Source organism: Pundamilia nyererei, unplaced genomic scaffold, assembly GCF_000239375.1.
Source record: "Pundamilia nyererei isolate P.nyererei 1_Seehausen unplaced genomic scaffold, PunNye1.0 scaffold00460, whole genome shotgun sequence".
Classification (NCBI taxonomy): Eukaryota; Metazoa; Chordata; class Actinopteri; order Cichliformes; family Cichlidae; genus Pundamilia; species Pundamilia nyererei.
The window spans coordinates 123,761-138,085 of record NW_005187861.1 but is presented as its reverse complement, the minus strand read 5'-3'; the positions used below and the strand labels follow the sequence as shown (position 1 = coordinate 138,085).

At 39.7% G+C, this 14,325-nt stretch overlaps 2 protein-coding genes across 2 annotated transcripts in view; one reads left to right on the top strand and one right to left on the bottom strand.

Annotated features, from left to right (window-relative positions):
- Nucleotides 1–1,019: 1,019 nt before the first annotated feature.
- ppef2a (protein phosphatase with EF-hand domain 2a) lies at nt 1,020–12,435 on the bottom strand. Its single transcript, XM_005753745.1, has 18 exons — nt 12,254–12,435; nt 11,420–11,488; nt 11,264–11,272; nt 10,165–10,292; nt 10,014–10,068; nt 9,750–9,925; nt 9,464–9,578; nt 9,126–9,172; nt 8,425–8,591; nt 8,295–8,331; nt 7,454–7,603; nt 7,024–7,362; nt 5,614–5,799; nt 5,309–5,451; nt 4,609–4,715; nt 3,750–3,916; nt 2,866–2,953; nt 1,020–2,170 (listed from the first exon to the last, which is right to left on the bottom strand). Exons 2-18 carry the CDS (start codon nt 11,478–11,480, stop codon nt 1,917–1,919), a joined length of 2,229 nt encoding a protein of 742 aa, XP_005753802.1. The 5' UTR covers nt 11,481–11,488; nt 12,254–12,435; the 3' UTR covers nt 1,020–1,916.
- An 892-nt stretch (nt 12,436–13,327) lies between these two features.
- Nucleotides 13,328–14,325, top strand: part of LOC102197179 (uncharacterized protein At2g34460, chloroplastic-like) — a 12,557-nt gene continuing 11,559 nt past the window's right edge. The window contains exon 1 of the mRNA XM_005753744.1: nt 13,328–13,388. The gene's annotated coding sequence lies outside the window, so the exon portion shown is untranslated. The remainder of the gene's footprint in view (nt 13,389–14,325) is intronic.

The following is a 14,325-nucleotide window of genomic DNA, read 5'->3' as shown; positions in this document are numbered from 1 at the left end:
GGTAGTGGTGGGATTAAAAACTACATGTTTGCAATCAGCAGTCCAATCTGATGAAAATGGGTTAAAAAGCTTTCCTTAAAAAGCTTTTTCCTTTCCCGGAAGTTAAGTTTCTGATGCCATATTTGCTGTTGTAGAATTTTCCTGTAATTCAGGATTCATTTCAGGATTCACCCAGGACCATATTTCTTACTTTAATTCTCACCGATGAAATAAATTACTCCCGTCTGCAACAGGCCTAGAAATGTTTATCTTTTACACTGTATAAAAGAAACAAATGTGTTACTGATCTTCAGAAGATATCACCTACACAGATATCATCTTACATCTGCTGAAATATCAAGTCACTTATTTCTAACCCACACTGAGTCACTGCAGTGTTACAGAACAATGTTGTGTATATGTTACACTTACAATGTAAAAATGTTACTTTTGATAAAGTAACATTACATTACTTTGAATTTAACATGTTAGTAGTATTAGTAACTGGTTATTCTGTGAACATGTAGCTGTAATGATGTCATAACTTACAAAATTGTGACCATCTTCAGCTTTGGCATTACAGAGTGTGTTTTTAGGGTGAATTTAGGTGACTTTGGTTTCCTTATAGCGAGAGCAGGCGAGCTGTTACTTTCCATTTCCTGTCTTTATGCTCAGCTGAGATAACATAATAAGCATAACTCCCAAATTCTCAGACTACACCTTTAAACTTCAGAAACTGGAGGTAGATATACATCCTATGAGTCAAATGAATAAAATCATGAGTTCTCCATTCTGGACGGGTTGGGGGCTCGTTTGCTGCCCGACAGGAGGAGCAATCCCACCACGCTCACAGAAAATATTATCAGTCCACGTGACATTTCAAGTGCTGCTGCTGCTAAGGCACCAGTAAGTTGCAGATATTTAAAAAAAAATTCTCCAGGATTCCTCCTAGATGCAACTCCTTCTGACCTCCTGTATACATCTCAATCAACACTCTCAAAGCAAAAATCACTGACAGTCACCCCAGAGTCTTTCCCACATCTTCATGGTCTCCAATAACCTTATCCCACTGTGGTTACTGCAGCTCCCCTGTTCTTTAATAACTTGTACCGGTACACTTGATCTCCATTCCCTCCATCCTCTTCTTACTCTCCGAGACTCCTTTAGCGAGTCTGTTCTTTCCCAATCATCTGGTAACTGTTCCCCACCATCCAGACCCTGTCTCGTTCTCAGCTGGCACCACCATGAGATAACATCCATCCATATGATGTGTTACCCTATCTTCCTCCTTTTCTTGAAATACCTCTTCACTACATACAACAAATTCATAAAAAAAAAAAATGTAGATGATGTGAAAAATTATTTCAATAAGCTACCTCCCAAAAACCTTTGGCAAGCACTTTTTATATATTTAACACATTTCTTCATATATTTGAAGGATTCTTATTTCTGTGCTCCTTCCCATCTTTTACTCAGTTTTAACTGTTAATCATCACACGAGTAGGATCATTACATGTCCATTTTAACACATCTGGAGTGTGAGAATCTTTTTATGTTGACATGAGTCACATTTGAAGCTGTTAAACGTAAATTCAGTGAATATTAAATGCAAAAATCACCCATTTTTGCATTTAATTAAATTGTTATTTTCTATAAGATGCCTTTTGTTTTTCAGTTTTGGACTATTTTAGGAATATAAAGGAGACGTGAGTTGCTCAAGCTGCTGCGTTTTGCCCAGACTTCCTCCGCTTCGAATGAGCATTCGCCGTCAAACACCCTGACCTCTAACCTCCTCCTAATCCCCTGTGATCCAGGCGGCTGTTGCTCAGCATCATCCTGCATCTTTATGTGCGTCATTAAAAGCAGCTTGCGTTGGCTGCAGCTCCCTCTCCTCCCCTCTGCTGGACGCCGAGCTATCTGTTTAACACGCTTTTTCATCAAATGTTGGGATCTCCCTCCAGCTTGGTGAGGTCGGAGGCCGTGCCCATGAACATGCTGCGTCCTCGTTCCAGCCGGCTCTTCTTGTCCGTGAGCCGAAAGGCCTCCATGAACTCGTCAATGTCTATGCTGCCGTCATGGTTGCTGTCAATTGTGATGGCCAGGTCGGAGATGGCCTCGTCGGTGATCTCCATTTTCAGGTAGACGCTCAGCAGCTTCCAGGTCTGACGGAAGTCCTGCATGCTGATGAACCCTGAGGTGGAGGAGAAGGAGGAGGAGATTAGAGGTTCAAGAAGGAGTAATAGGCAGAAACTGTTAAAGAAAAGTGTTGCTGTCTGTGTTTGCATGTGATCAGAGAGGCGGGATGAAAAGACTAGTAGATCAGTGGGTTAGTCATCGTTAGGAATCAGGCGACTGTAACCTCCTGCTGCCTGTTTCGCACGCTACAGGTGGATTAACAGAGGCTAAGCTCAGCAGACGTCTCCCACAGACACATCAGAGCCCTGACACACTTTACTCCGTCTCTCAATCATCTATGTCGATTATAAAAGTTAAGTAATTCCTTTTTCCTTTGGCAGCAGTTAAAAATTAAGTTAAACATAACTAATATATAACAAATAAATCAAGAGAAAAGTGTGCAGAGTAAATATGACAAAACAATTATCTCAATAAGGTAAAAATCCAAAGCCACAATACATACAGAGACATTTTAGTTATTTAATGAAGAAAAGTATTTCTTTCATGTCTTTTGAAATTAAATCTGGCACCTGTTATATATTAATATTAGGCACATATTACTATGTAATTAGTAAATTAAATGTTTTAAACATGTATTTTTTCTCTGTGCTGTTACTTGGGAATGATGCAAAACTGAGCAATCTAAGGGTAATATATTCCATTAGCAGATTTGCTTCTGCATCGAACAGCAATAAACAGTGGGTGTTTTACCTGAGTTGTCCGTGTCTACAATCCTGAAGATTGTCTCCAAAGTGGAGCGGTGGCGATACAACGTTTCCAGCAGACTCTGGTCAATATGCTGCAAAGACCAAAAGAAGAAAGTCTCATATTCATAAAACAACACAAATAAAGTACAAAAAGGAACATCTGCAGCATTCTGGTGATATTTTATATGCAGCATCTTTCAGATTGGTCAGAAAAATAATGTTGTTTAAGCAGCAAAACTCTGTTTGAATACAACCTGGCAACTGAAAAGATTTATTCCCACGCAGATGTTAATTTTAGGATTCTGGTAAAGATGTTCTTAGTCATCTTTAGGGAGGTTTTCACCTTTTCCCAAAAGGCAAAACAAAAACAAAGGTCAATCCTAGAGTGTTCTGAAAGAGGTCACTTTACTTAATTGACTTCTGACATTTATTGTTTCAAGTTGGTGTCAAGGGGCGTCTCATTTCCCTATTTTGTCCATCCTCGCCTCCCCTGTTTTCCTGCCTGTGACCTGGAAATCTATCTCACTGTGCCATCTTGAAGCAACTCATTCCTAACTCATTCTACTTGGGTAGACAGGAAGGTTACAAGGAAACCTGTAATCGATGATACACAGGTGTATCCTTTACAAATAATTTAAGTCAACAACACATGACAGCAGCATGACGCCACGGAATACACACCGTGCCAGGAAAAGGACACAAATCAATGTTCCTTTGTATCCATTTAACCAATTTCAAAGGTGGAAGGGCAATTAATTTTTTCTACTTCTCTACAACTCCCTGAATCTCGGTATAAAGATCCCTTTTCTAAAGTTTCTCCATATTACATTATTGCATTTTCATGTAAACATTGCTACATCAGCTAAGACGGAGCCGGTGAGTTCTTACATCTGTTTTGGATCCTGTGATGGCAAGCTCGTTGAACCACTCGTAGTAGTCTATCGTGCCTTCGCTGTTCTTGCAGGTGACCAGCTGAGAGCGAAGCATCCTCCAGGGCAGATCCAGATGCATCACACTCTCCACTGCAGAGGCCCAGTCGTTCAGAGACAGCAGACCTAATAGAGGTGAAAGGTCATACTAATTATAAGAGCGCAAAGCTCTAATCCAAGTTTGATCACTGTCTACCTTGTCTAGATTATATCTAAGAAGTATTTTGCCACACAGTTTGAAAACATTCACACTAAAATATTATACTTTGTTATTTTGCGACACATTAAAGCCCAGAAAATGTAAACAGCAGGCTTTTTCTCTGCATCAGGAAGACTGTGAGAGCCAACCAAAAGCTAACTCAGTTCTGTTTTCAAGTTTTTCCAATTCTGTGTGTAAAATAATTAATAAACTACCTTTACTTGTAGGCTGTGTTTCAAAGAGAATCAAATGTTTGCTTATCCAAAAATATGTTGAAAAGTCCAACAACATCCATCCAAGTACCTTTTTTTTCACACTATTTTGTGTTAGGCAAAGCTGTTTGTCTATTGTAAGTGAAATTAAATCCCTGAAACAGAAGTTTCTGTGAAACTCTGAAATCTTCTGAGCTAGACTTTCGCCCAGCCCACACGTTGTTTTCATCCTGCACGGGGATCATTATGTTCCACACAAACACAAAGGTGTGGGCTCATATTTCTTTCCAGCAAGTGAATATCTCTTGAGAACTACATGGAAAAAAAAGAAGGAAAGATCTGCAACAAAAAGTAAAGACTGATCTGATGAGGAATGAATCAGTTTATGAAACTCAAACTACACACACCTTTGTTCTCGCTGTCAAACTTTCTGAAGGCACAGAGGAGGTCAGACTTGTGCGCAAACAGCTGCTCCCTCAGGACTCTGAGAGCTGAGCGCTCGGTTCGCCCAACACTGCAGGTGACGAACGGCAAACACAACAGCGTGGCAAACAATGGTTATCAAAGAAAGAGGCAAAAACGGTTTCTCATCAACGTCAGAAACATTTCATGTGCTTAATTTGTGAATTTTTAAAGTTAATAATGTAGATAAGCTGTGTAGACATGCGGAAACTACTAGTTTCATAAAGCTTCCTTATTGTCTGTTTAAAGGGAGCCTGTTGTACTTCCCCTTATTATCTGGCCTGTGTATTCTGTTATAATGGATGGTAGTCATATTAAATGTGGCCAAAGTCTGACATTAGAAAGTTAGTGTATCTCAGGCTTCAGTCTGCTTTAACGGGTCCATAGCAAACAGTTTTTTCTACTCTCTCTACTCTTGGCTCTGGCACACATCTCTGACTGTGGACAGAGGTCTGAAGGTCTGCTTCAGACTATGGATGAACTGAGGTTCTGCACCAAGGCCCTGCATAATCAATATAAGGATTATTTTGATCAGTGAATTATGCAAAGCTACTCTAGCCTTTTAAGACTAAACCAAGTTTGAATTAAGTGAAGAGATGATCTGATAATGAAGAATTTATCTAATGAAGTGAGTGTTTGTAGTACCTCTGTCTCACGGTGAGCTCTCTCGTCATGCTGCTGGCCTGATATTGAATCAAATAAGGCACAAGGTCAGGGCCCAGCTTCACGTAAGCCCCCCTATTGCTCCCCACGTCATAGTAATTGGAGGCAGAGAACAGAGTGAGGACCTGGGTGAATGAAAGAAAGGACAAACCTGTCACTGAAGAGGAAGGAAACACTGATGCTGATCAGGGGAGAGGTTTATGGTACATATGATACTTTAGAGTGAGGCTGATTTTGGTTTTAAAGTACTGAATTTAGACAGCGAGCTGTAGGATTACTGAGCTGACCTTACGGTTGTGGCAGAACTCATAGCCCTCCTGTTTGCACTCATGGGAGCGAATGATGAGCTGCAGATTGTGTCTGTTCAGGAAGTCCTCGGTGACATCAGGGCCCCAGTAGCAGCCTCCGCCCCTCACCTCGTTGGGTATGCATCCATCCTGAGTCATCGGGTCACTCCACAGCAGGTCCAGGATCTGGTGGGACAAAGAACTCAAAGTCTTAAAGTTTCTCTACTATATTTAATAACCATTTCTAGCATTGGTGCGTAGTCCAACTTTACTGTCTGCTATTCAGTAAAAGATAAACATTAAATAAGATAAAAAATAAAACAGAAGAGTCAGAAAAAAATCTGTGGAAACACCAGCTGGGGAAAAAGCTAGCCAGTTTTTAAGAGTAGACTGAAGTCAGAGCAGAGAGATTAGTGACGTGGGGGATTACAGCCTCTGAAGTCTTACGCAGGCAACACACAGCACCTCCTGTTAGGTGAGCGTTGATTACTGTCTGTTTGTCTTTCAGGCTATAACTTGAGCAGGAGTGAGGTGAAAGGTCACGACTTCTGACAAATAGTAAGTCAGTATAAAAATATGTGAAGAGTGTGAGTTTGTGGTCAGGTTAGACTGGTGGGAATTTATTTCATTGTTTAATATACATGGGAGTAAAACTACTAAAATCTTACTACAATTTGTCACAGTCACATGCTTCACATCATACGAATTGTAATATTAGACAAAGGCAACAAGAGTAAATAGAGTAATATTTATTAAGGGAAAAAAAAAGCTATCCAAACCTACCAACCTAACATGAAAAAGTAGTTGTCCCCTAAATCTAATCTGATCTAACGTCCTCACCAGCATGACCTGCAATCAAGGAAATGAGTTTTTCAGATTGCTGTGGAGGAATTTTGGCCCACTCTTCTTTGCAGAATTTTTGAAATTCTGCCAAATTGGAAAGTTTAAGGCTATGCCAAAGCATTTCAATGTAAGTCCAGACTTTGACGAGGCCACTCTAAAACCTTCATTTTGGCAGTAATGAGGCCTGAGTGTGGCTAGTGAATGTGAAAAATGTGGTTAATCACAGTTACTTCATGATTTAATCAGGGTGGGAGTCTGGTAGATTTGGTTAGCTTTTTCTCTTCCCATCATCATTTTAAAAAAGACATATTTTTATTAAATTGGGGGTTTTTTTTGTCTGTTTTTTAAAAGAATTTGAAGCATGCACATGTGACAAATACACAAAGAAAGTGGATTTTGTAGTGGATTGTTTTTTCCCCCCTGTTTCAGCTGTCTCCCGTTAAACATCTGGCTTGTTTACATTTTTCTAGTTTTGGAATAATAAAACTGATTTCGTTCTAACACCGACACAAAAGACTCATTGTTTACTTAGCAGCTTCTAAGAAAACATCTCTGCTCCATACTCGCCTGTTTCCACTCATCCACGGTGTTGTCACTGCTGACAGAGTCGGTGGACAAACACAGAGATTCTTGCTCCGGTTTGTTGATCTGGGCGTTCAGAGTTGGCTCTTCCCTCCTGCTGAGCTCCAGCTGGTTCTCCATGTTCACTCTGATCCGATCCGAGAAGTCCTGCAGCGAACGATTTTGGAAGCAATATCGGGTTCCCATGGGTTTGGGATACGTGAAAGAGGCCCGGCGCTGGAAGACCCTGCTGATGGCTGCGGTGTCCACATCTGCGTCCGAGTCGATGGATATTCCCGCCAAGCTGTGGTGTCTCTTCTTCGGAGGTCTCAGAGCCGAGATGTACTGAAGGAAAACAGGAAAACACAGATTACACACATTGCAAGGATAGTGATGAGTAAATAACAGCTTTACTCATCACATGCTGGTTCCTCACAATGTGTCTGTCAACTCTGGCGAGGACGCCGAGGTCCGTGGAGTCAGAGATCCCCCCGTGGAGGACCAGCACCTTCTGGTCGATCACTGTTGCTAATGGCAACCAGCTGAAAATCTTCTGCAGCAGCTTCAGGATCCTCTTCCCGTGCATCTGATGTAAAACACAATCAGCAAAAGTTACTCAGTTAGTGCTTTTTTATTTCTCTCCTTTGTTTTTGCTCTCCTTGCAGGCAGAAAGTCAGTTTGCTAAGCGGTAACATGTTTGTGAAGAGTTTACAAAGTTACATTAACAAGGAGATGCTTAAAAATAATGAAATTTTCAGTTTTAGTTTACAAAAATTAAACTCCATTTGTTGATAAGATTGAATGAACCCACAGTATCTGTCTAACTTTAGCATCAAATCACAACCTTAATCATCTCAAAGTGCTTTATATATAGAAACCCAACCATCTACCGTTGGTTAATCCACCTGCAACTGGGAACAGTGGGAACAAAGAACCCTTAGACAAAACTAGTTTATTTCTGTGTGTGACTGAGATGTTGCATTGTAACTTAAGACAGCATGCAGTAAGGAAACCTCTGTTTTGTTTTTGTATTCCTTCTGTCAGTCTTTGGACCAGCTCAGTCCCCCTGACTCAACAGAGACCAGATGTCACCTTCTTTAATGACCGTAAATCCTCTTAGCAACGTGGAGGAGTGACTGGTCTTATGTACATAAGACACTGGTTTAGATTGAGCTTTCCTGGGAAGGCATGGGTAAAGGTAACCACGTAAGTTTTGATTTGCTGCTGCCTAGAAAAGCAGCGATAAAGAGGTGCAGGTTTGCATGAGATGAACCTACCTTGTACTTATTCAACACCTCCTTGGTGAACCCGTACCTAAACCATCCAGAGGAGTAAAGAAATAAAAGTTTGAATGACAACAGATGAATTTGTGTATACATACATGTGGTGTATGTTTATTAATTTCACCTGAGGTTGACTATGTGGTCCTCGTGGTTTCCTCTGTTCAGGTAGACATTACTTGGGTAAACGAGCAGGAATGCAAACAAGATGAGGAGGATCTCAATAGAGTCCCTGCCTCTGTCCACAAAGTCTCCATTAAACACATAGGGCTTCTCCAAGGACGGCATGCCGTTCTGTCACGTAAACAAGATCGAAGGAGTGCACAGTTAAAGGGACAAGCCGCAGTTTAAGTGTAAACAAATCAACCACATACAAACAAACCAAACAAGATTAAACCACTGATGCAAAAAAAGCTGCAGGTAAACTGAAACTAAAACCACCTGATTAACTGACAAAGAAGTTAATCAAAGAAGCACATCAAATACTCTGATTACAGCACCTCAATGCAAAACATGAAAATCATTAGATTCTCAGGAGTTTAAAATTATATATATTAATCTTTTTTAAATTATTTAACTACACAAAAACATTTTTTAAGGACATTTTTGGAAAATTATCCTTAAATTATCTTGAACATATGAAGCAGGTTTGAAGATGAAGCAGTGATAGCAATAAAAATGATGAATTTTTATTGATTTTAATAATCGTCATTTGTAAATTTCATTTTTTTTAAATGGTATCTAAAGCTCATCAGATGAAAAAAATCATTATTCTGGGTTCAAAGATGGGATTAATTCAGCACATTCAAAATGTTTAAGTTTTCATACCTTATAGAAAATCAGCAGCAGGTCTTCCAGCTGTCCGTGCAAATCACCTGTAACAACAGGACAGAAAGGGCTGGCTTAAAAATGACTGGAATTTACAGCACACTTAATTTGTATCTATACTTTAATTTAAATTCTGCAACTTTAATGTTTCACTCTCTTCCACTATGAAACAATGGTTTCTGTTGGCCAGCAGAATTGACCAAAGTCCAGTTTCTTATAATAAAACAAGACTAACATTTTAAGGCTTCTTTGATTTTTCATTGTCTTTACTAAATATTTCCAAATTTCATCAGTTCCATGTGCTTTACCACCACTATCAAAGAATATCTTTATCATACCACAAATCGTGATTTCTTTGCTGTGGCAGGTGGAGATACGGTTGATATTTGGAAACATGCGGAGCAGTTTCCACGTCTCCAAGAGGAGCTGAAGGACGTAGCGTGAGTGCAGCTGCTGCTGGGAGAGAAACGTTAGCAAGAAGGCCTCCAAAACAGAGAAAGCAAAGTCATAAGCATATAGGAAATAACTAGGACCACTGCAAATAAAGCTTTTTACATTACAATGCAGTCAATTAATGGCACGTGCTGAACTTGGATGTAGAACATTTTCTCCAAAAAGACCTACTTTCTTATTCCTGAAAGCCTCCACCAGACCGACTGCTTCCTCTACCGTCAGAGGAAAGGTGAGATGAGGTCCCGAGTAAATCTCCGGCACCTCGATGTTCTTGTAGCAGAAGTACCTCTCCCACTCTGCGTCCCGGCAGACCTCGTTCTCTCTGAAGATGTGCGAGATCAAATTTCCTGCAAGGTGGAGATGGTTCAAACTCAGAGATTTGATTTACAGAGGAAAAAAACAAAAACAAACTCAGAATAAATGCAGAAGTCTTACGTTCATTGCTCGATGGTGTGAAATTGTCCATGAGGTAGCCAAGGAAATTATAAAGCTGCACAGGAAAGAGACGAAAAGGTTGTCGTTTTTTTGTTAATTGCTTTTTATTAAGCACTCAGGTCTCGACTGGTTTGTGGCAGCAGTTTCTCACCTTGATCTGGGCCTGCTCTCCGGAGTATTCGATGGACTGGAAGATGTTCCAGGTGTATCTCCGCCTCATCTCTGTGCGGGCGACGTACTGACGGTACCATCGCTGAATCAGGATGGCAGCTCTTATGGCTGAAACACAGAACACATGTGATCAAGAAAAACCTCACATTTTAATCATTTTTTTTCACATGCTACTATTGACACACAGAGTATAAGAGGCGCTGCAACACAAAAATCTGCTGTTTTTAAAACCTTTTTAAAGCAAAGCAGGCAAAATTTCAAAACACTTTTGTATTATTAGACTTGACTACCAATTCTAAGACTTTTATTTCCTGATGTGCATTCAAGTTACAAGAGAAAGCTTTAAACTGACTTCTCAAATAGTGCTTGGAGGACAAACCAAGAGGCCAAACAAGGGTATTTATACTATAGCGGTACTATAGTGGATGTGGTGTCATCACCTTTAGATGGGGCTGAATTCAGCGCATTAGATACCCAGAAAATGTCTCTTTCTGAATTAGTTTAACATTGAAAAAGGTTTAATTTTAACACAAGTTAGGATCTTTTTCTCCTCTGAAACAAATATTTTTCTTCCTAACTGTAACTAAGTATTGGCACCAAAACCCAACCAAATGTGAGTTAAAGCTGGAGTTATAGGTGTCCGATACCCTGTTCTTCCAATTATCTCAGATCCTTTTTTTTTTTTTTACCTTGAAATACTCTTAAAGGACTTCAGGAACACTTTTATTTCCATTCAGATTGGAGGAACAAACAGTTTAGCTGGATAACTTGTTCCTAACTTCCCTGAACCAACACTTAGCAATGAATTTCTACAAGTAATCTAAGAGTAAAGTTACTGTTAAATTTAAAAAAAGGCATAGTGGCAGTTTTATATATGTATGGTTGACTTTAAAACCATAATCAGAAACAGATACAGGTGTTTACTTTCTCCACTTTTCAATTAAAGCTACATCCTATCTGCAACTTTTAGTAAAAATATTTCCACCTTGACCCAGATACCAGAGGTCTGAGTTTATGTCCAACATCTGCCAAACAGAAACATCAACAAGACAAAAAAAGGTCAAGCAGATGTGGCTTACTTGTAACAGCTGCAGGCAGCAGAGAAAAAAGAAACACCAAAGGACAAACACAAAGACAACACGTAAGAGCCAGAATAAGGAAAAACAGGAAAGAGTAAAACTTTTGCAATCAGCGTGATTGGTCATCGACCATGTATGTCAGTGTATGCGTATCACCTCTTCCACTGGATGTGGTGTGTTTGTGGAGATGGTTAGACTTTGTGACGCCACATCCCATGACTGTTCCTGTTCAAAGGACCAATCAATCATCTCATCAGTGCAAAAGGATTCAGAGTACATTCGGGTAATTCACCTGCTAGATTTAATACTTGAGCACATATTTACACTGGACTGCTTAAGTACTAAAGAGTTTTAGGCTTTGAAGCCACTACATTGTTCTCAGGCTGAGATAGAAGTTCATTACTCTGCTTCGTGCACGTTTTTTAATAGCTCTGCTTCTTTCTTTTTTTTTAACTCTAAGGCACCCCTTCATTGACACTGAGAAATGCTGAGCATGGCTCAGAAGCAGCAGCAGTAGGCAGAGAGCTGGAGGACACTGAACTCGTTCGACTTTGTGGCCTTTTAATCTCATTATCCGCTGGTTGGCCTCAATCCTGCCACACAGGACTGTTTTGTCTGAATTCTACGAAGGGTTATGTAAAGCAATCTATGGAAAAAAGGAGGCAGAAATACCTTCACAGCTGGAAACCATTTGGCACAAATCAGCATTGAGAATTTGGAAAAAATCTAATAAAACAATGAGCATTGAATTCTGAATGGTTTGGTTTGTTTATTTCGTATTGTATCACATTTCAGGAACAAATTAAAGTCTTGTTCTATGCCAAACGTGGATACAAAATTTAGTAATATATGACCATAAGAAAAGAACCAAAACTGTGATGTTTAGCATCTTTTTCCCCAGTTTGAACCTGCTTTTTAGTTAGCTGCTGTAGAAATCCATCTATACAGACTTACTCAACTATTACATCTTGAAATCCATTGCTTACTTACGCAGTCACCTTCTTTATCCAGTCACCACTTCCCAGGTTATTTGGCTGTCAGCTTTCAGTTCATTTGAGTGTTTAAAAAGCCCTTTGCTGTGTTGCATCCTTCACCAGAATAGCAGCAAGATGTCAGTTAGACCGGTCATTGTACAGAAGCTTCATGTATGAAGCAACCCCGACCATGCAGCTCTCCTGGAATGTGGCTGAAGCTGCTTTAGTCTTTAGTCCCTTGGTGTGATCACATAATCAAAGCACAAAGCCACAAGTGGATAATCTGATCTAATGACCTGATAGGTCCAAATGGGTCTTCATGTAGGGAGATGGAAAGGTTTCAGCTGTAAACATTGGTGGCAAGAGGAGACCAAGTCTGTGTTTACATGTGAGCACCTACTGATGATATGTCTGTAGATAAAAACAAATTCAAATATTCTTCACCATTGACTTGATTTTATTTTGGATTTCACTGACCATTTTCTTGAATACTCAACCCCCAAGCGCAACAGTTTCTTCAACTCGGATCCTTTTTTTATGATCGATAAAATTTTGGTGTGTGGGATGTTAAATTTTTTTTAAACCTTTGAAGTGGTGACAAAACATATCTCCAAAAGTTGATTCTGTTCATCTGGACGTAGCGTCATCACTTGGATGAGTGACGAAACGTTTCGTTTTACTTACCTGGATGATTGAGTATGCATCAAGAACATAAAGTCTAAATTTATACACCATCCATACCCAACGCATAGATTTAACCTAGAATAAATAGCACCAGCATAGAGCACCGAAGAATAAATTAGTTTTTCAAAAATCATTTCTGGTTCAGATTTCTGCTGACTTTATAGCTTTTGTTTTTCACAAGAAAATATCATAAAGTCGAAGATGTTTGATTTGGGTTTTAAAAAACCAACCAGATGTTACATTTTAGAAGTATTTACTGCGAAATTTGTACTTGTAGTCATTGGAAATATTTACACTAACTTTCTAACTATAACTTCGACATTAGCTTTGAGGGGGTCATGTTATCTCCCTCTATATAACGTCAAAACAAAACATTTAAATCTGGGTTGAGGATAAACAATTACAACGCAGCTGAACGCTTTCGCTCTTGAACGCCTCCCTCACGGGACGCTTTCATAATGGCGCAGGTGAGTGAGGAGCTAAACGTCCTTTTCTGCATGCTGCATGACAACAGACTAATAATTTGGGTTAATTTGGCTCATGGTGTTTTGCGCTAAATCTTTTTTTCTTCTTTTTTTGCCTCTAAATGAATAAATGAAGAAAACAAAGACATAGCAAAAGCGGAAATGCAGCTACTGGTTTGTGTAACATTAGAGATCATAAAGGTTCAGGGTGGCAGTTATTCCCTCAGTTTCCGGTTTAATAGGCATTTAAAGAAGAATACAAAAGCCCCGCAGTCCCAACATGTTTCTGAAAGTCACAGCCGCGTAGGCTGTTTCCCACTTTTTTTTTAGCTTTATGTAAGAGATTATATTGCCCTGGTGCTATCAGCATGGTTGAGTCAAACATTAAAGAGTTTACAGCGTGTGGACTCTTAAAAAGTTAATCCACTGAAAAGGGCTTAAGAATAAAAGATCATAAAAGTAATCACGTGTCCCGATGTTTTTGGTAGTGTAGGTGTCATTTTCTCAGCACCTTGATCGCTGTTTCTGTTGTAAGCGCCTTGAGGCGACGTTTGTTGTGATTTGGCGCTATACAAATAAAATTGAATTGAATTGTTTGTGTCTTTGAAGACAAGGAAGCTTTTTATAACGCTGTATTGTTGTTAGGGGAGGTCAACATATCAGAATTTAATGTAGGAGCTGCTGTTTTTAGGGTTGTTATTCAATTTTGGGAGTGTAGCATGATTTCATAATCCACTTCACTACTGAGTGACGGGACAAAGGCAAACTGTAGATGTGAGCTGATTAATGAACTTGTTAATTTAGCGGCATAGGGTTAAGGTGTTTAGCAGGAGAGGCAGTGCCCCACAGCGTCACTGCAGCTACTGCAGTGGGAAACTTATGGTGGCCCCTAGAGACAAAGCACGTACAAACTCCAAAACACTTGCAAACTCCAAAACAC